Source organism: Sapajus apella, unplaced genomic scaffold, assembly GCF_009761245.1.
Source record: "Sapajus apella isolate SASKATOON/1434 unplaced genomic scaffold, GSC_monkey_1.0 scaffold55, whole genome shotgun sequence".
Taxonomy (NCBI): Eukaryota; Metazoa; Chordata; class Mammalia; order Primates; family Cebidae; genus Sapajus; species Sapajus apella.
Window position 1 is genome coordinate 1,538,114 of NW_022436995.1, and position 21,317 is coordinate 1,559,430.

General features: G+C 36.6%; 2 protein-coding genes, 1 non-coding gene and 1 pseudogene across 6 annotated transcripts in view; 3 read left to right on the forward strand and 1 right to left on the reverse strand.

Annotated features, from left to right (window-relative positions):
* Positions 1-21,317, forward strand: part of FANCM (FA complementation group M) — a 75,687-nt gene that overhangs the window by 47,703 nt on the left and 6,667 nt on the right. For all 3 annotated transcript variants that reach the window (XM_032244499.1, XM_032244500.1, XM_032244501.1), the window contains 7 exons: positions 1,722-3,627; positions 10,161-10,255; positions 10,367-10,435; positions 12,976-13,104; positions 14,717-14,873; positions 17,249-17,355; positions 18,263-18,826. In XM_032244499.1, the coding sequence (XP_032100390.1) occupies positions 1,722-3,627; positions 10,161-10,255; positions 10,367-10,435; positions 12,976-13,104; positions 14,717-14,873; positions 17,249-17,355; positions 18,263-18,826 (3,027 nt within the window). The remainder of the gene's footprint in view (positions 1-1,721; positions 3,628-10,160; positions 10,256-10,366; positions 10,436-12,975; positions 13,105-14,716; positions 14,874-17,248; positions 17,356-18,262; positions 18,827-21,317) is intronic.
* Positions 5,466-6,897, forward strand: LOC116527520 (annotated as a pseudogene). The gene has a single exon (XR_004258592.1). The product of XR_004258592.1 is annotated as a 60S ribosomal protein L4 pseudogene (transcript).
* On the forward strand, positions 11,088-11,252 carry LOC116527754. Its single transcript, XR_004258716.1, has one exon. It is a non-coding gene; the product is annotated as a U1 spliceosomal RNA (small nuclear RNA).
* Positions 12,398-21,317, reverse strand: part of MIS18BP1 (MIS18 binding protein 1) — a 69,517-nt gene continuing 60,597 nt past the window's right edge. Inside the window, exons 18-19 of the transcript XR_004258591.1 lie at positions 17,633-17,642; positions 12,398-12,408 (exon numbers count right to left, since the gene is read on the reverse strand). The gene's annotated coding sequence lies outside the window, so the exon portion shown is untranslated. The remainder of the gene's footprint in view (positions 12,409-17,632; positions 17,643-21,317) is intronic.

Below are 21,317 nucleotides of genomic sequence, written 5' to 3' on the forward strand. Positions count from 1 at the left end.
TGGGACCAGGGGGCCATCACTTGTCATGGAGGCAGTGAAGGCCCCTAGCTCTGATCTCTCACACTATTTTGTTGGTTACAGTCACTTGGATCTACAGGGGTGGAGTGATGGTGGGGAGAGGGTGACCTGATGGTGGAGTGAATCAGTGAGCTGGAAATCAATCAGTGAGCCTTAACTGGTGTGTCATTCTAAAGATTGATGACAGTGGCAGTTTGGGAGTTTCACAAAACAAGAACATGTGGTTATCTTTAGCCTATTATCTATGTGCAGCTGCTGGAATGCAGGCCTTACAAGGAGCCTACAAGTCTGGTTACGTCATAGTGCTACGTCATAGTGCTACAAAGGGGTTTTACCTCCTTGAACACAGTGTTTATGGTAACATAGCTTAGGTCACCCTGCACCAGGATATGAGGCATGGAGAAGTTTGCTTCCGCAGAGGCCTCCCGCAGTTTGCTACAGTTTGTTGTGCCCAGTTTATATGTTACTCATAACCAGTTTATGTAGGCAGTCTGTAAGTCCTTTGTCCTTTGCTGCTTCCCCCAACATAAATAAAGTAGTTACATGTGGATCCCAGCAAAATGTGTGCAATCAAATTAACACATACTTATTGAGTGCCTTCTATATGCCACACTCTGTTCCCTGCTTTATGGCTAACACTGTGAGCAAACCAGAGAAAATATTCTGTTTAAGAGGAGTATATAAACTAGCAGGGAGACACATTGGCTCACATTAATTCTTATTATATTTATTATTCATAAAAGCAGAGAAGGCCAGGCACAGTGGCTCATGCCTGTAATCCCAGCGCTGTAGGAGGCTGAGGCAGGCGGATCACTTGAGGTCAGGAGTTCGATATCAGCCTGGCCAACATGGCGAAAACCCCCGTCTATGAAAAATACAAAAATTAGCCAGGTGTGGTGGCACATGCCTGTAATCCCAGCTACTCAGAAGGCTGAAGCAGAAGAATCACTTGAACCCAGGAAGCAGAGGTTGCAGTGAGCTGAGATCAAGTCACTGTCCTTTAGCCTGGATGACAGAGTGAGACTGCTCTCAAAAAAAAAGAAAAAAGCAGAGAGGTAACTGCTCAAAAGTCTAAGAGTAGTAGAGGAATCCTGATTAAAGTAGCATTCTTGGGGGAAATGAGGAATGCTGGAAATTTTAGTTTTAGCTAATAACTTAGAGATAAGTAAGACTTAGAAATTCACTATACAAAATCTTGATTAGGAACTTGTTAAAAATAGAAGTATATTCCAGAATACAACCTAGTACACATACAGTTACTATTATGTTGGATGTTCTAAAAGCTATTCTTAGTTTACTGCCATTGAAAGAGTAAATTTAACAAATGTATGTGTTTTTTATTAATATACATGATTTAAAAATATCTATTTTTAGGAAATTAGAATAATTCTGTAAAGGGTTAGAAGTGTAAAACTCAGTATTTATATTCTTACATATTCATTAAATTTTTCCTTCCTACAGATAGTTATCAAGGGTCTTTTGGGTATTAAGTACTGGAGATATGACAAAGTTAACTGATTAATGATAACTTGATAGTTTTGCAATAATGTACTTTATAATTTTGATTTATCAGAATAACTGTTAAGGTATAAAAGAATATCATTGGAATAATGTAATAAGGGAAATTTTAATATAGAGTGAAACTCCTCTCAAATTTGGCTATCTTGTTTTCCTGTGGCTTTTAAAATTTTCTTTATTTATAGGGAGAATGCAGCTATGAATTGGAAATTGAATCTTATTTACAAATGGAAGATGTCAACTCAACATTTGCTGCTCCCAGGAATGAATCTAATAATCTTGCCAATGACACCTTTATCACTCACAAGAAATCGTCATTTATAAGGAACATACATCAAGACAGTTCATCCTCAGTGATAGAATCTGATGAAGAATATGCTGAAATTTTGAAACAAACTCACATCAAACCTACTAAAATTGTTTCTTTAAAGAAAAAGATGTCTAAAGAAATAAAAGAAGATCAGCTTAAAAAAGAAAATAATCATAGTATTATAGATTCTTTAGATACTGACAGAAATTCTACTGTTGAAAATATTTTTCAACTAGACCTACCAAATGATAAAAGGACATCAGATACAGATGAAGTTGCTGCCACATGTACTATTATTGAAAACCTTATTAAAGAGCCATATATATTATTAACAGAGTGTCAGTTTACAAATAAATCTAATTCATTTGCTGGAAATGTTTTAGATTCTGGTTATAACAGTTTCAGTGACGAAAAATCTGTTTCATCTAACTTATTTCTTCCATTTGAAGAAGAGCTGTATATTGTTAGAACAGATGATCAATTTTCTAATTGTCACTCACTGACAAAAGAGGTACTAGCTAATGTAGAGAGTTTTTTATCTCATTCTCCTCCGCCTCTTAATGGACTCTCAGACTTGGAATATGAATTTGCTAAGAGTTCTGCGCTTGAGAATTTGCTTTTCTTACCCTATGCAGAGCATTTACAAAGTGATAAATGTACCTGTTTGATGTCACATTCAGCTGTGAATTCTCAGCAGAATTTAGAAGTGAATTCACTTAAATGTATTAATTATCCATCTGAAAAAAAATGCCTTTTTGATATACCTAATGGTAATATTTCTGGTGAGACAAGCTTCTATGACCACGATGTACATAAACATAATCAAAATGAAAATTTAGTACCTAACAATCGTGTTCAAATACACAGAGTTCCTGCACAGAATTTAATTGGAGAGAACAATCACGATGTTGATAACAGTGACCTCCCAGTATTGTCCACTGACCAAGATGAAAGTTTACTATTATTTGAAGATGTTAATACAGACTTTAATGATGTGAGTCTTTCACCCTTGAACACTAAAAGCAAATCTTCACATGAGTCAGACAAGACTGCTATTAGTGAAATGCCTCTGGTCTCTCAGTTCTTAATTTCTGATGAACTTTTGTTGGACAATAATTCTGAACCCCAAGATCAAATCACCTGTGATGCTAATAATTTTGAATCTCATAATGATTTGAGAGGTGTACAGAAAGAAAAAGTGAAGAATGATGTGGATATTTTTGATTGCTCTAGGGATTTATTTTCTGTTACCTTTGATTTAGGATTCTGTAGTCCAGATTCTGATGATGGAATATTGGAACATGTATCAGATAGCAATAGACCTCTAGATGATCTATCTGGAAGGTACTTGGAAATTAAGGAGATAAGTGATGCAAATTATGTTTCGAATCCACCACTGATACCAAGAGATCATAGCAAAAATTTTACAAGTGGAATTGTTGTTATCTCATCAAATGAAGATATACAGAATCCAAAACGTGTAAATTTTCCACTGAGTACAGCAAAAAATGAAGAATTGTTATCTCCTGGTTATTCTCAGTTTTCTTTACCAGTGGGAGAAAAAGTTATGAGTACACCACTCTCTAAATCAAACACATTGAATTCATTTTCTAATATAAGAAAGGAAATACTTAAGACACCAGATTATAATAAGGAAAAAGTAAATCTACAAAGATTCAAAGAAGCATTGAATTCAACTTTTGATTATTCAGAATTTTCTCTAGAAAAGTCCAAAAGCAATGGTCAGATGTATCTGCATAAATCCTGTCATTCTGTTGAAGGTAAGATTCCATCTTTATAAAGTCTATAACTCTTTCTAGAATAATTACTCTACAAATACTTTGGTAATTTTTCCAAATGTATTTTTTTAATATATGGTACAATATAAATATTGAATTAGATAATTGGTTTGTTATATTTTTCTTAAGCTGATCTTACTAATATTAGGTTTATTTTATTTACATATACTATGGCATGCATGGTATGGAAAAGGTTTTTATTGCTAGACATTATGAAATATATGAAGATCTATAAGATCTCTCCCTAGGTCTTGGTTGTAAAACATAATTATGTGACATATGTATTTAAAAAGATGCCAGTAAAATGTGGAAATAACTACCAAATGAATAATCAGAGAGTGGCTGTTGAGAAGGTTCAGAGGATGATGAAATTTTGAGTTTGATTAGATTGGAAAGACTTTTTTTTTTTTTTTTTTTTAATTGAGGCAGTGTTTTGCTCTCGTTGGCCAGGCTGGAGTGCAGTGGTGCAGTCTCAGCTGGCTTACTGCAACCTCCACCTCCCCAGTTCAAGTGATTTTCCTGCCTCAGCCTCTCAAGTAGCTGGGATTACAGGCACCCATCACTGCATGTGGCTAATTTTTGTATTTTTAGTAGAGACAGGGTTTCACCATGTTGGCCAAGATGGTCCCAAACTCCTGACCTCAAGTAATCCGCCTGTCTCAGTCTCCCAAAGTGGTGGGATTACAGGCGTGAGCCACTGCATCTGACCAAGATTTTATATATAGTGTAAGTTTTCATTTTGGTTCCTTGGGAATATTTATGCTTTTGGTATGTTGAAGATACTAAAGACATAATTTGGGCGTTATAAAATGATGAAAGCAAGGAGAAAGAAGGAAAGTATGATTTTGGGAGATAGTCTGAAGTAAGAGTTTTAGGTAGCAAAATGTTTGAGAAATAAAAACTGTATTCAGAAGATTGAGACCAGACCACAAAAAGTCAGAGAAATCTCTGGATTTCTCTAATTTAACCATTACACTTACAGAAAAACTAGACGATATAGTGATAGATGTTTGATATGAAGTCCTGCTGTATAATACAGCTCCACAGATTATTATATCAAGCCATTTATGAATTTTACTCCTTATTTTAAAAGCCGAATAAAAAGTAGCTGTAGGATAAAAGGAGAGTTTCCTCTGTAAATCTTTTCCTTACGTTATTCTCGTTAGCATGGAGGACATGGTTCGTGAATGTTCTGTTTAAGATGAAAGCATGTTGGAAGGAAGTTCTGGAAATAGGTTTAATTTTCAAAACCTGGCTGTTCTATATATTCTGGGGTTGTGCCATGACATATATGTATTTTACAAAATGTATGTTCCTTGTGAGTGTTCAATATTTGCTTGAAAACCTCTATATGAAGTCCATGTTAATGAGTGAGATCATTTTTCTGGTTTTGTGTCAGATTTGCACTACAACATTTTTTCTAGGATCGTACTTAACTATAAATCATGGGCAAAATAATTATTAGCACATATCAGGGAAATTATTTATTGGAAAATGTTTAGTTATTTTTTATTCTATTTAATTCAAAGAAAGCATTTAAGCTCATTTTCCATATTATATATGGAAAACATTGTTCATTAAAACATCATGAAAGCACTTCAAAAGAAAGCTTCCTGGAATGAGTTGGTTACTATAGCCGAGTCCTGCATTTAAGTCTGGCTTCCTTAGAAGGTAATGAAAAAAGAAAAACTGGGTGATTTATATATTGCTCATCTGCAAAAAGGAAATCACTCAAGTTTGTCTGGGTAGATGTTTTGCTAGCAGAATGTGAGGAGAAATTTATTGTGTGGGTTTGTATTTCTTATCTATTGCTGTTTAACAAAGTACCCTCGCTTTTCCTGTGGCAGCTGCCGGGCCGAGAGGAGCGTGGCTGTCTCCTCTCTCCGCCATGGCGTGTGCTCGCCCACTGATATCGGTGTACTCCGAAAAGGGGGAGTCATCTGGCAAAAATGTCACTTTGCCTGCTGTATTCAAGGCTCCTATTCAACCAGATATTGTGAACTTTGTTCACACCAACTTGCGCAAAAACAACAGACAGCCTTATGCTGTCAGTGAATTAGCAGGTCATCAGACTAGTGCTGAGTCTTGGGGTACTGGCAGAGCTGTGGCTCGAATTCCCAGAGTTCGAGGTGGTGGGACTCACCGTTCTGGCCAGGGTGCTTTTGGAAATATGTGTCGTGGAGGCCGAATGTTTGCACCAACCAAAACCTGGCGCCGTTGGCATCGTAGAGTGAACACAACCCAAAAACGATATGCCATCTGTTCTGCCCTGGCTGCCTCAGCCTTACCAGTGCTGGTCATGTCTAAAGGTCATCGTATTGAGGAAGTTCCTGAACTTCCTTTGGTAGTCGAAGATAAAGTTGAAGGGTACAAGAAGACCAAGGAGGCTGTTTTGCTTCTTAAGAAACTTAAAGCCTGGAATGATATCAAAAAGGTCTATGCCTCTCAGCGAATGAGAGCTGGCAAGGGCAAAGTGAGAAACCGTCACCGTATCCAGCGCAGAGGCCCCTGCATCATCTACAATGAGGATAATGGTATCATCAAGGCCTTCAGAAACATCCCTGGAATTACTCTGCTTAATGTAAGCAAACTGAACATTTTGAAGCTTGCTCCTGGTGGGCATGTGGGACGTTTGGACCGAAAGTGCTTTCCGGAAGTTAGATGAATTGTATGGCACTTGGCGTAAAGCTGCTTCCCTCAAGAGTAACTACAATCTCCCCATGCACAAGATGATCAATACAGATCTGAGCAGAATCTTGAAAAGCCCAGAGATCCAAAGAGCCCTTCGAGCACCACGCAAGAAGATTCATCGCAGAGTCCTAAAGAAGAACCCACTGAAAAACCTGAGAATCATGTTGAAGCCAAACCCATATGCAAAGACCATGCGCCGGAATACCATTCTTCGCCAGGCCAGGAATCACAAGCTCCAGGTGGATAAGGCAGCCGCGGCAGCAGCAGCACTAGAAGCCAAATCAGATGAGAAGGGAGTTGCAGGCAAGAAGCCTGTTGTAGTAGGTAAGAAAGGAAAGAAGGCTGCTGTTGGTGTTAAGAAGCAGAAGAAGCCTCCAGTAGGAAAAAAGGCAGCAGCTACCAAGAAACCAGCCCTGGAAAAGAAGCCAGCAGAAAAGAAACCCACTACAGAGGAAAAGAAACCTGCTGCATAAACTCTTGAATTTGATTATTCCATAAAGGTCAAATCATTTTGGACAGCTTCTTTTGAATAAAGACCTGATCAAACAGGCAAAAAAAAAACAAAAAAACAAAAAAACAAAGTACCCTCAAAAACTTCAGTGACTTAAAATAATCAGTAAAATAAAAAAAGCTTCTTAGAAGGCCTGTTGTTTGAGAGGATCTGTGAGGAGCTTCATTAAAATCCTTAGTGGTCCTGGCACAGTGGCTTATGCCTGTAATCCCAGCACTGTGAGGGGCTGAGTCAGGCAGATCACCTGAGGTCAGGAGTTCAAGACCAGGCTGGCCAACATGGTGAAACCCCGTCTCTGTTAAAAATACAAAAATTAGCTGGGCATGGTGGCATGCACCTGTATTCCCAGCTAGTCAGGAGGCTGAGGCAGAAGGATTGCTTGAACCCAGGAGGCAGAGGTTGCAGTGAGCTGAGATCATGCCATTGCACTCCAGCCTGGGCAACAAAGTCAGACTCTGTCTCTAAATAAATAAATAAATAAATAAGATAAAATCCTTACTGTTTGACTGAATGGTACTCTGAGGCACAACCTTTGATTTTTAAGGAGGTCTTAAAGCATTTAAACTGCAACCTCAGCTTCATAATATTTTCCTGGCTGTCCTCTGGGTTTGATCTTTGCCTAGAAAATTTAATTAATTAATTAATTAATTTTGGCCAGTTGCGATGGCTTACATCTGTAATCCTAGCACTTTGGGAGGCCGAGGCGGGCAGATCGCCTGAGGTCAGGGGACCAGCCCGGCCAACGTGGTGAAACCCCATCTCTACTAAAATGCAAAAATTACTGGGGCATGGTGGCAGGTGCCTGTAATCCTAGCTACTTGGGAGGCTAAGGTAGGAGAATTACTTGAATCTGGGAGGCAGAGGTTTCAGTGAGCTGAGATCGGGCTACTGTACTCCAGCCTGGGTGACAGAGCGAGACTCAGTCTCAAAAAAAAAAAAAAAGGAAAATTTCTCATTTTTAGTATTGTTTTCCATCAGGAGAGGCTGGGAGTTTTCAAAATCAGCAAATTCGAACTGTTTTATGTTTGTCCTTAATGTCTTTCCTTTTGCATTTTGCTGTTATAGCAAAAAGCAACATTTTGTCTAGATGTCTCCTTAGCTAGGTCACCCCATAGATTAGGTACATTTATTCCTTTTTGCAATTTGTTCCTTTGTGCCAATTGCAATGTTGCTAAACTTCTTGGTACTATATAAAGAATTTAAGATTTTTCCTCCTTTAAGCCCTCACCCACCATTTCCTCAATGGCCAACTAATCTTCCTACAATTTCTTTGAGGCTCTTCAAGCCTTCCTTCACTAAAACTCTCAGAGTTCTTTCAGCATCCACCCACCATTTAGTTCCAAAGCAACTTTCCCAGTTTAGGTTTTTGTTTTGGCAACTCCCTATTTCGAGGTACTAGAATCTGTATTATTTATCTATTGCTGCATTACAATCTACATGCAAAACTTAATGATGTAAAATAACAGACTTGTTACCTCAAGATTTCCTTGCAACAGGAACTTAAATGTGGCTTAGCTGAATGGTTCTGGTTTGGGATATTTCATGAGGTTATAGTCCAGACATTGGCCAGGGCTGCAGTTATCTGAAAGCTTGAATAGCTTTGGAGGATCTCCCGTTGTTTTTTTTTTTTAATCAACAGAGTCTTGCTCTGTCACCAGGCTGGAGTGCAGTGGCGTCATTTCTGCTCACTGCAACCTTCATCTCCTAGGTTCAAGCAATTCTCCTGCCTCAGCCTCTCAAGTAGCTGGGACTACAGGCATGTGGCACCATGTCCAGCTAATTTTTGTATTTTTGGTAGAGATGGAGTTTCACCATGTTGACTAGGATGGTCTCAATCTCTTGACCTCCTGATCCACCTGCCTCAGCCTCCCAAACTGCTGGGATTACAGGTGTAAGCCACCGCGCCTGGCCGGATCTGCTTTTAAGGTGGCTCAGTCATATTGCTGTTAGTAGGAGACCTTGGTTTCTTGCCATGTGGACCTCTTCATAGGGTAGTTGCATAAGTGGGGGTTTTTTGTTTGTTTTTTCAGACAGGGTCTCACTTTGTCACTCAGGCTAGAATGTATGGTGCAATCATGACTCACTGCCACCTGTCTCTTGGGCTCAAGCAGTCCTCCTGCCTCAGCCACTGGAATTACAGACATGTGCCACTATGCTCAGCTAAATATTGTATTTTTTGTAGAGACGGGGTTCTGCCATGTTATCCAGCCTGGTTTCGAACTCCTGCCTCCTTTGGCCATCCAAAGTGCCGGGTTTACAAGTGTGAGCCACCATTCCAGGCCTGATACGGTCATAAAACATAGCATCTGACTTCTCCCACTGCAAGTGATGCAAGAGACAAAGCAAAAATAAGGCCACAATACCTTTTATGACCTAGACTCATAAGTCATACACCTCCATTTTCATTTTATCCTTTTGTTAGAAACGAGTTATTAAGCCTGGCCTGCACAGTTTTAGTTACAACATTGTATCGTATTTATATATATTGTATTGTGTTGTATCTTGCCAATTTTTATTTCATGCACACACAAACACGTATGGAAAACACATAACAAAGAATCTTTTCATATATTGTTTTGTTGCTTGCATTTTTTTTTTTTTTTTTTTTTTTTTGAGCAGATTTTCACTCTTTTTGCCCAGGCTGGAAGGTGATGGCACGATCTCGGCTCATGGCAACCTTTGCCTCCTAGGTTCAAGTGATTCTCCTGCCCTAGCCTCCTGAGTAGCTGGAATTACAGGCATGCACCACCATGCCCAGCTATTTTTGTATATTTAGTAGAGGAAGGGTTTCTCTGTGTTGTTCAGGCTGGTCTCGAACTCCTGACAAGTGATTCACCCGCCCCAGCCTCCCAAAGTGCTGGGATTACAGGCGTGAGCCACCGCGCCTGGCTTGTAGCTTGCATTTTTATGCTTTAACTCTCTCAGGTAGAAAGAATAAGACACAGAAGGCAGAAAGACTACAGATTTTAGAGATAAATTCTATTAAGAGAAACAGTGACTAATGAAATTACATTTTTGTATTTTTCTGGCCTCATTTCAATTAATTTATAAAATTGAACTTCATTCAAATGTGTTTATTAACAAAAGATATTGTCTTATTTTCTTCACTGGCACTTTAAGTTTTTTTCTCTTCTTGTTGAGGTTTTTTTGTCCAAAGTTCTCAAAGACTATCTTTTTTTTTTTTTGAAAGTGAATAAATGTTGAGATCGCCTGAAAGAATTCTTAATATAGAAAAATGGTCAATAAAATAGATTGTTATGATTGGGTAAACCTAAATCTATTAACCATTCATTATTTTCAAAATAAATTATAGATGGACAATTATTAACAAGTAATGAAAGCGAAGATGATGAGATTTTCCAAAGAAAAGTTAAAAAGGCAAAAGGAAATGTTTTAAACTCCCCTGAGGTGAGTCTTACAGTGATTACAATAGTGTAATCATATCAAAGGCTACTTTCCTTCTATACTTGGGCTTCTGCTGAGACTTTTGTTACCTTTTACTTTATTTACTTACTTTAGGATCAGAAAAATAGTGAAGTTGATTCTCCGCTTCATGCTGTCAAAAAGCGCAGATTTCCTATAAACAGAGTAAGTAAATAACAGATAATGTGTAATAATGCAAATTCCTTTGGGATAAAAATTACAAGAAAAATATATGTGTAGATAAATGTAGGTATTTTTAATCCTTAATAGAAAGATCGATATTCTATTGTATGTGATTGGTATTTCTAGCTTCTGTTAATTTTCAAAGATGTATTCACTGTAAACTTTCCTAAGCACAATAAATATAATTATTAAATAATTTTAGGCCGGGCGCGGTGGCTCAAGCCTGTAATCCCAGCACTTTGGGAGGCCGAGGCGGTGGATCACGAGGTCAAGAGATCGAGACCATCCTGGTCAACATGGTGAAACCCCGTCTCTACTAAAACTACAAAAAATTAGCTGGGCATGGTGGTGCGTGCCTGTAATCCCAGCTACTCAGGAGGCTGAGGCAGGAGAATTGCCTGAACCCAGGAGGCGGAGGTTGCGGTGAGCCGAGATCGCGCCATTGCACTCCAGCCTGGGTAACAAGAGTGAAATTCCGTCTCAAAAAAAAATAATAATAATTTTAGACTCTTTGAAAACCATCCTTTTTTTGTCAGTATACTTTAGCAGTTCAGCAAGTAGGTATCATTAAATACCTGCTATGTGTCTATTGTGTAAGTTGCTGGGCATACTCTGAAAAATATATCCTGATACTATGCTTACCCGGCAGGGGAAATACCGTGATCACAAAGGTGGTTTTCCCAGGGCGAGCCTTTTCCATTGCACTCTGGATGTGCTGACCCCTGCGATTCCCCCAAATGTGGGAAACTCGACTGCATAATTTGTGGTAGTGTGGGGGGCTACATTTTGCTTTCCCCTGGTAAAAGAAAAAAAAAAGTAAAGAAAAGAAAAAAAAAAAAGAATATATCCTGATACTGTCTTAAGTCACCTAGTAGGAGAGATAAAGAAGTAAACAGACAATCTCAGTATAATTTTTAAAGTTGAGTGATGACAAGTTAAGCCCTTAACCTTGATCTTGGGATCTTCTGGCAAGCTTCTTGAAAGTCATACCTTAATTAAATCTTAAACTGTATGTGGCAGCTAGGCCAAAGATGGAAGAAGACAAGGCCTTGTTAACAAAATGAACAGCTTAAAGAAAGACCCAAAGGTGAGAAACGGCATCTCTATGTTATTAGATTGTAAAGACAAAAGAGTTTCAAGAAGTAAAATTGGAGAAAAATTGAAGTCAGGTGTTAGAAGTGCTTATTCTTTCATTTGATGACTGAATGAGTTTGAAAGAAGGAAAGGAAGGAGTCCAGGATGACTCTCTGGTTGCCTTGAGCTGTTTGGCAAGTGTGTTACAGATTTAGGCAAAAGAAGAAAGAGATGGTAAGCTAAGTGTTGCACAGGTTAGAGTTTGAGGTTCCTGTGGGATAGTAAAGTCATAGTGTCTGGCAGGCATTGGTGACTGTGAATCTGAAGTTCGAGTAGATGGGCAGGTCTTAAGGTTAATGATAATCATCAGTTTATAGCTGATAGCTAAATTTTGAGACTAGCAAATCTTGTCTGTTTTAATTCTCAAAATACAGTCAAGGATAATTTGTGTAAAATTACAGATGCTTCTCAACTTAGAATAGATTTGGATCCTGATACATATCATGAATTGAAAACAGTATATGTTGAAAATGCATTTAATGCACCTAATCTACTGAATATCATAGCTTAGCTTAGCCTACCTTAAATGTGTTCAAAACACTTATATTTTGGCAAAATTATATAACACAAAGCTTATTTTATAATAAAGTGTTGCACTTTGGTGAAGTCTAAAAATCATAAGTTGAACCATTGTAAGTTGGGAACCATATGTAATTAAAAATGCAACTGGTCCGTATTAACCTTTTGTACTCATATAAGACCTCACTAGAAGAACAACTTGCTACCTTAACTAGAAGAAATGAATTAAAATATTGATAATACTGATGATCAACCTGTTTTAAACTAAATTTATTGCTGTTAATTGAAATGATTTTCATAAACTTTTGATTCTTTTGACTGGTTTTATATTATTCTGTAAGAGATATGGTGGTAGGCCTCATAGTCAAAACTTGTTATTTTTATATTGGTTTCTTGGTTTCAAAGGATTCCTATGTTTGGACTGCTTTTGATGACCAAATTTATAGACTTGTTCTTTGTGAAGCTTTTGAAGAACTTCTGAAGGAAATACTGTTAAACTAAAAGTATCAGTTTTCTAAGTCACCATAGTGTTTGCAGAAAAAATGAAAATAAAAACTAAAACTATGTTGTCATCAAATGAATACCTATACTAGTATTACTTATAACCTAATTTAGTATTTTAGCATTTTAATATTACCTAAGTTATTTACTTTTGCATTCTTAAGTATTTATAACATAACATAAATATTATATATTTATAACATCGCTCTGAGTTGTGAGAGTAATTTTATTGATCTAGGAAGAAAATATTGGGCCAAATATTTTAAAAGAAAAAAAATGAAAAAAGAAACAACCCTTGTGAAATGCACTAAAATTAAAAAAATTCAACTATTTTTTTCTTATGCAAGATTTTTGTTGAATTATTATAGTCAGAATTATCATCTAGTGATGAGAGTGAGAATTTTTACAACCCATATTCACAATTAGAAGACTTCAAGGTTTGTAACCGGAATGCCAGAAGAGGCATCAAAGTCCAAAAGAGACAGAGTCACCTAAAGGTAATCTTTTTTTGTTGTTGTTTATTTTATATATATGTGTTTTATCAGTAAAGATCATTGGTTTTACATCAAAGTAGATTTCTCTATGAATTCTCTTTATAGAAAAAAATTTTAAGTATTTTGACACCCATTTTGTTTTTTTACTGGAATTAAATTCAAAGTATAGTTTTTTTGTTTCTCTTTGTGTTTTGATACTTTATATTGCAGTTATGTTACTTTGAATGAATATCAAAAAACTCAAGTGTATTGAGAATTTGTTTCAAATTGAACAATATAGAGTTAGAAATTTGAGTTTTAAGATATTTGCTTTTATGATCATTATATTGTTTTTCTTATTTCTGATTTTCAAATACTTGAAAAAGTGTTCTCAGTACCTTTCCTTTCTGATTACATTCTTTTGAGGTGCAGTAATTTTCTTGAAAGAACTTAGCTGGAAGACTCAGGAGATTTTATGCTTATTAAGAAACATCAAGCAGGCTGGGCATGATGGCTCACGCCTATAATCCCAGCAGTTTGGGAGGCTGAGGCAGGTGGATCACCTAAGGTCAGGAGTTCGAGACCAGCCTGGCCAACATGGTGAAACTTTGTCTCTACTAAAAATACAAAAATTATCTGGGTGTGGTTGCACATGCCTATAATCCTAGCTACTCGGGAGGCTGAGGCCCGAGAATCACTTGAACCTGGGAGGCAGAGGTTGCAGTGAGCCGAGATTGTGCTACTGCATTAAAGCCTGGGGAACAAAGTGAGACTGTGCCTCAAAAAAAAAAAAAAGAAAAAAAAAATTGCCCAGGTGTGGTGGCTCAGACCTGTAATCCCAGCAGTTTGTGAGGCCGAGGCAGGCAGATCACTTGAGGTCAGGAGTTTGAGACCAGCCTGGCCAACACGGTGAAACTCCATCTCTACTAAAAAATACAAAAATTAGTTTGGCATGGTGGCAGGTGCCTGTAATCCCAGCTACTCAGGAGGCTGAGATAGGAGAATTGCTTGAACCTGGGAAAAGGAGGTTGCAGTGAGCAGAGATTGTGCCATTGCATTCCAGCCTGGGAGACAGAGCAAAACTCTGTCTCAAAAAAAAAAAAAAAAAAAGCAGATATGCTGACTTTTACTTTATTTTACTTATGACCGAATTATCAGAATTTTTAAATAGAAATGTAACTTTGTCATTTCTTCTTGGAATTTTTTTTTTTTAGATGGAGTTTTGCTCTTGGCTGGATGCAGTTGCCCTGGCTGGAGTGCTATGGCATGATCTCAGCTCACTGCAACCTCCGCCTCCCGGGTTCAAGTGATTGTCCTGCCTCAGCCTCCTGAGTAGCTGAGATTACAGGCGTGTGCATCACACCTGGCTAATTTTCTTTTGTATTTAGTAGAGAGAGGGTTTCACTATGTTAGGTTGGTCTTGAACTCCTGACCTCAGGTGATAACATCCACCTTGGCCTCTCAGAGTGCTGGAATTACAGGTGTGCACCACCATGCCCGGCATAGAAGCTTTCTGTTTTTATTATTTTATTAATCTAGAAAGCACTGATAAGAAATCAGTTTACCAGAATTATTTACAATCATGAAACAAAATTATTTCCTCAATGGTATCTTCATGTTTTCTAATTTGTCTTAGCATGTAGCTAGGAAGTTTTTAGATGATGAAGCAGAACTTTCTGAAGAAGATGCAGAATGTGTGTCATCAGATGAAAATGATGAGTCTGAAAATGAACAGAATTCCTCATTACTTGACTTTTTAAATGATGAAACTCAGCTTTCACAGGCTATTAATGGTAAATGTTATAATGATTCTTAAAATTTTTAAAAATGTTTTTATGTGCTTATATTTAAGTCTTTTAATCAGTGTTTAATGAACCTGGACCTTAAAGGTAATTAAATGTGGTATGTACAAAATATTTATTTGGTCATTTTCATTCAAATTCTTTAATACTTCCTTTATTTTAGACTTGGTTGTTTATAGACTTCTGCTAATTTGAATATTTCTCTTCAGAATGACCTGGGTTGCTCAAGTGTCAAATGTTCATTTCACAAGTGTTTAGTGCCTGCTGTTGCCTGGTACTATGTAAGGCATTTAAGAACGATATATCAATGAACAAAATAGACAAAGAATTTCTTCTTATGAAGCCTACATTCAAATGGAAAGAGACAATATACATACTAACTAAATTACTTAGTTTACTGTAAGATAAATCATAGAAAAATAAAAAAGTTGGACAAGATAAGAAAGATTTGGAGTAGTTGGGGTTGAGGGTATAAGTAACAGACAAGTTGCAATTTTATTATTTTTAAATTTTATTTTTTTAGAGACACAGTCTCACTCTGTTACCCCGACTAAGGTGCAGTGGCACAGTCATAGTTCACTGTAGCCTTGAACTCGTAGGCTCAGGAGATCCTCCTGCCTCAGCCTCCTACAGGACTACAGGCATGTGCAACATGACCGTTAATTTTTTTGGCCTTTTTTAGAGATTTAGTCTCACTATGTTGCCCAGGTTGGTCTGCAATGCCTGGCCTCAAGCGATCCTCTCACCTTGGTGTCCCAGAGTAGTGAGTTATAGCTGTGAGCCACTGCACTCTGCCTAGTTGTGATTTTAAATAAGGCAATTAGGAACAGACCTTATTGAGAAGGTGACATTTCATCAAAGACTAGAAGAAGAGATGTTCAGTGATGTAGATTGTTAAAACCAACTGAAATACAAAGCTAAATTTATTAAATGTACCAAGTAAGGGCAGTTTACTTTCAGAAAATGATGTGTTTATATAATGCTTGAACAGATCGTACATAAAATACATTTAGAGAAGATGACTCAAATTGGCTGTAACAGAAGTCAGAAATACTCTGATTATCTCTTCAGTAATCTTTCACAGATCTCACCATTTATTCTGCTTTTGCAGTCTCTGATATCATTTAAAGTGGCAAAATTTCCCAAAGTTCATGATTATAAAGAAAAAAGTGTTTAAAGACAGTGTTCTTAGTACTGCCCTTAATGCTAATATAATCTGCAGGATAAGATTTTATGCCCTTGATGTTCATTAATAGAAGTGGCTTTTGCAGGTTTACAATACAATCCAGTGGAAGAATGTTGATACAAAGACAACGGCCAGTGCAAAGGCCCTGAGTCAGTAATATACCCGATCTGCTGAAGGACTGGAATGAGGGAAAAGGGAAGGTAGTAGGAAGATCAGATAAATAGCAGCCAGATCATAATCTGACATAATTTAGTAGAATCCCTCTAGCTTCTGTGTTGAGAATGACTGACAGGGGAACAGAAGTAGATTGAAACCAGTTAGGAGACTGTAGCAGTCCTCCAATCAAGGAATGGTAGTGGCTTCTACCAAGATGGTAGCACTGAGGAGAGTGAGAAAGATTGGATTCTGGATACATAAAGCTGACAGGATTTTCCGATGGATTAGAAAGAAAGGAGACAGTAAGCTTGAACAACAAGAAAGACATAGTCCTTATTATCTGATATTGGGAAGGCTGCAGATGCAACAGTTTAGATGGGGATTAGAGAGATCTGAAATTAATTCCATTTTAGACACAGTATGTTTGAACTGTGTACAGTTTCAAAGCTTTTTTTTAAAAGAACCTCAAAATTCACATGAACTTTAGTTTTTATGTATCATGTCTCAAGTACCGTTCATTATATTATAACTTTAAAAAATAATATGCATTAGAAAAAAAAAAAAAACAATGTATTTCCTGGGTTTTGCTTAACTGAAAATTATGAAACATACTTTTTATTGGCTACAGCTTTTAATGTCTTTAGTGCATATTTGCTTTTCAATCTAGATTTCTTATTTTTTTTGAAACTTCTTTAAATCTGGTACCATTTTAAGGTCTTTGTATACCTTTGTTTTGAGTTAAGTGGCACTATTTGAATCCTCATTTTCAGAGATATAGCTAAAGCGGGAAACTTAAGTTGTCCATGATCACTCAACTAGATCATCTGATTTCAAAGACAAAACTCCTAACTTTATATTTTTGAATAATTGTTTATAGACATCTTTTAATATATATTACCTTTTGTGTAAAATATTTGCACAAGGTTTGAATCACGTAAATTTGAAATAAATTGAAGCTAAATACTTTGCTGGTTTTCATTTAAATAATTTTGCTACTTTATCTTAAATTCTTATCTTTACACAGAGTCTGAAATGAGAGCTGTTTACATGAAATCTTTGCGTAGTCCAATGATGAACAATAAGTACAAAATGATTCATAAGACACATAAAAACATAAACATTTTCTCACAGGTATGAACTATAGAAATATAATGGAGATTTCTGGATGGTGATGTTGAAATATGTTCTTGTTAATGACACCTCCATTTTGTTTCTAAAAGTGGGCTCTCAGAGCTACTTGAGATAATTTCTGTCTAAGGTAAAGGAAGGTGGACTAAATGAATTCTTAAGATCCCTTTTTGGTTGGGTCTGGTGGCTCACGCCTGTAATCCCAGCACTTTGGGAGGCTGAGACTGGTGGATCACCTTAGGTCAGGAGTTCGAGGCCAGCTTGGCCAACATGTTGAAACCTTGTTTCTTCTGATACAAAAATTGGCCAGGCGTGGTGGTGCACACCTGTAATCCCAGCTACTTGGGAGGCTGAGGCAAGAGAATCACTTGAACTGGGGAGGTGGAGTTTGCAGTGAGCCGAGATTGCGCCATTGTATTCTAGCCTGGGCGACAAGAGCAAAACTCCGTCTCAAAAAATAAAAAAGAACCTGTTTTTGTTTTTGGTTGATTAAAATTTATTTTTTTCATAAAAATGTCATATTCTGGAAATTATAGGTTATGTCATTTATGGATAACATTTTCATATTAGTCTTGTTTGTTTATAAATTGCCATGTTCAGCTAGGTTATGTGTACTCTCTGTACTTTTATTGTGCTTATTATATAGCATTTATCTATTATTAGTTACTTTCTACCTGCCTGTTACTAGACCTTACATTTCTAGACGATAAATTACTCTTTTCCTTTATCCTCAAACTTCTCATTTTCCTCCATAAAGAATGTACTTAGTATATGTTAGTTGAGCAAGTGGCTGAATTAATAAAATAAATGAAACAAATATTAATGAAGATTTCATGTGCTTAGAAGCATATTTTAAATACCTGTTAATTGTCTGAAATAAATGTAAAATATTCTTGTGTTTTTATTGTAGATTCCTGAACAAGATGAAACCTATTTAGAGGATAGTTTTTGTGTTAATGAAGAGGAGTCTTGCAAAAGCCAATCAAGTGAAGAAGAAGTTTGTGTTGATTTTAACTTAATAGCTGATGATTCCTTTGCAAATAGGAGTAAAAAATATAAAACTCGACGTGCATTAATGCTAAAACAAATGATGGAAAAAAACTGTGCACGTTCAAAAAAGAAATTATCCAGAATTATTTTACCAGATGATTCAAGTGAGGAGGAGAACAATGTAAACGATAAAAGAAAATCTAATATTGCGGTTAACCCAAGCACTGTTAAGAAGAACAAACAACAGGACCCTTGTTTCAATTCAGTGCCTTCTGGATCCTCACTGCAGTCCAAGGAGCATTCTACTCCAATAGTTCATCAATCTCCAAAGCACAGAAAACAGCCATCACTTAATTTAAAGGATGCAATTTCTGAAGTCTCAGACTTCAAACCTCAGAATCATAATAAAGTGCAGTCTACCACACCACCATTCACTACTGTTGATTCACAGAAAGAATGTAGAAAATTTCCAATTCCACAAAAGGTATGTATCAAAGAAAGGAAAAGTGTCTTCAGATGTTTACCAGAAGTTTTTCTTTTTCTTTCTTATGTGTGTGTTTTGTATTAAATAACTAGGTCAAAGAAAAATTAACAAAAAAATTGTAAAGAAAATGTCTTCAAGCAAGAAATCAATACATAAAATTATATGGGCAATTCACAGGATGCTTAGGTTTTAATTTTTTAGATAATGTTATATGTTTTCTTTATAACACTATGTAAGAGAACTTGATAATTTTATTAAAAGGATGTGGGAAAATAGGACTTTCTGCAAGGTAAAATTAACTGAAATTATGTGTTCAGAACTAGTTCCCTGGCCGGGCGCAGTGGCTCACGGCTGTAATCCCAACACTCTGGGAGGCCAAGGTGGGTGGATCATTTGAGTTCAGGACTTTAAGACCAGCCTGGCCAATATAGTGAAACTCCATCTCTACTAAAAACTCAAAAATTAGCCGGTGTGGTGGCGCATCCCTGTAGTCCCACCTTCTCAGGAGGCTGAGGCCAGAGAATCGCTTGAACCCGGGAGGCAGAGGTTGCAGTGAGCCAAGATGATGCCATTGCACTCCAGCCTAAGTGACAGATCAAGACTGTGTCTGGAAAAAAAAAAAAAGAAGAACTAGAACTAGTTCCCAGATTAACTTTTCATGAAGGCTTTGGGTATGTAAGTCTCTTTTTATTGGGTAAAGGAATTTAGGAGTACCAACTGGTTTCCTTAAAGTTTTTTTCCATTTCCTTTCGGAATGGCTACTAAGTAGTCCAGTTTTACCTTCTCCCTATTGTACTATTTCAGAAGAATCACTGTAAAAACGTTTTCCGCTTTTAATAGTTTATTTTGCTAAATAGGGGTTAAAGGGATAATAGGAACTGTATATATCGATTAATTTCTTTAATTTAGGAGTGAGACTGAAAATAGACTTGCTAAAAATTAATAATTTAAAAAATTGACATAAAAATTGTATATCTTTATCAAGTATAACATGATGTTTTGAAATATTTATACATTGTGGAATGGTTAGATTAAGCTAATTAATACAGTATTACCTCAAGTACTTATCGTTTTTTGTGTTGAGAACACTTAAAATTTATTATTGCAGTGATTTTTATGATAAAATACCTTGTAATTAAGTAGAATCACCATGTAATACATTCAACCTCTTGAACTCACTCTTCCTATCTGAGATTTTGTATCATTTGACCAACACCCCCGTCCCCATCTTAACCCCCTACTAACCACTATTCCACTCTCTGCATCTGCTTCTCTTTATCCCCAAGGTGTTTCACCACACGCTGCCTTAGCCACAAGCTCAACAGTGTCCACACAATGGTCCTCATATTTGTGTTTCCAGTTTTAAATTGTCCCCAGCTTTTTTTTTTTTTTTTTTTGGCATAGTTACTTCTTGAAGGCATTATTAGTAAAAGATTGACTATATTAAGTGTTTGTAATAGACTGGAGAACAAGAAAGTACTTAATTTCTTTGAGCTTCAATATCCTCATCTATAGTATAAAGTGTATGATGTGTCCTTATGTTGATTTCTACACGTCTGATGGGACATTCACCTCATCCAGTTTTATGGAGTTGATTTCCCAGGGAAAGACTTATTTGTATGAATGGGTCTTAGGGTGTCAGTTTGGTGGGGGCGTGTTGGCCTTTGTTTTAGGTGGATATAGTAGTGTAGTCTCTGTTTAGTTCCTTCAGCTATAATTTACACTAGTAGCATCTGCAAGTGTCTCAGTATCCTAGGGTTTCTTCACAAGGCAAAGTCCCTCCTGACCCTGAGCTAAGCCTAAACAGTGGAGATGAGGCTACAGAGGCTGGGTGCCTCCATACTGCTCTTTGGGGTTCTAATAACTGTAGGTGCCTATTTACCCCACACCACACTCCAGTGCTCTGTACTTTGAAAAGAGAAGTAAGCACTGGTTAGCACTAACACTTAAAGCAGTATTTCTACTTTGGTATGTCCTAACTAAAAAACAGATAAGGGCAAGTGAAACTTTGAAGAAGACTATGAAAAAGGATTAGTAGATTTTAATGGAAACAGGTTTTAAGTTTTCTACTATTATTGAATAAAATTACATATAGTATGCTTCTTATTACTTGAAATCAGGAGGGGAAAGAATTTGAGGTAAATTTGAAAATACATAAAATAGACTAAATACACTGACAAAAATCTTCGCAGATTAAAAATACTAATATTTGCATTGTCACATGTATTATAAATGGTATTCCTCGTGTTTTATTTGCTTTTTTGTTTTGTGTTTAGTGTTTCTTGCTACATAAAATAGAACTTATTTATGCAGTCTATATTTTTTTCCCTGTACTTTCTGACCTTGTTGTCATGTTTAGAAAGCCATACTCTAAGATAACTAAGTACTTCCAGTATTTTCTTCTTGTTCTTTAGTGGCCATTTCCTTCTTCATTACATATATTAATTATTTTTTAATGATTTAATAAATGTAAGTGATAATTTCTGAATAA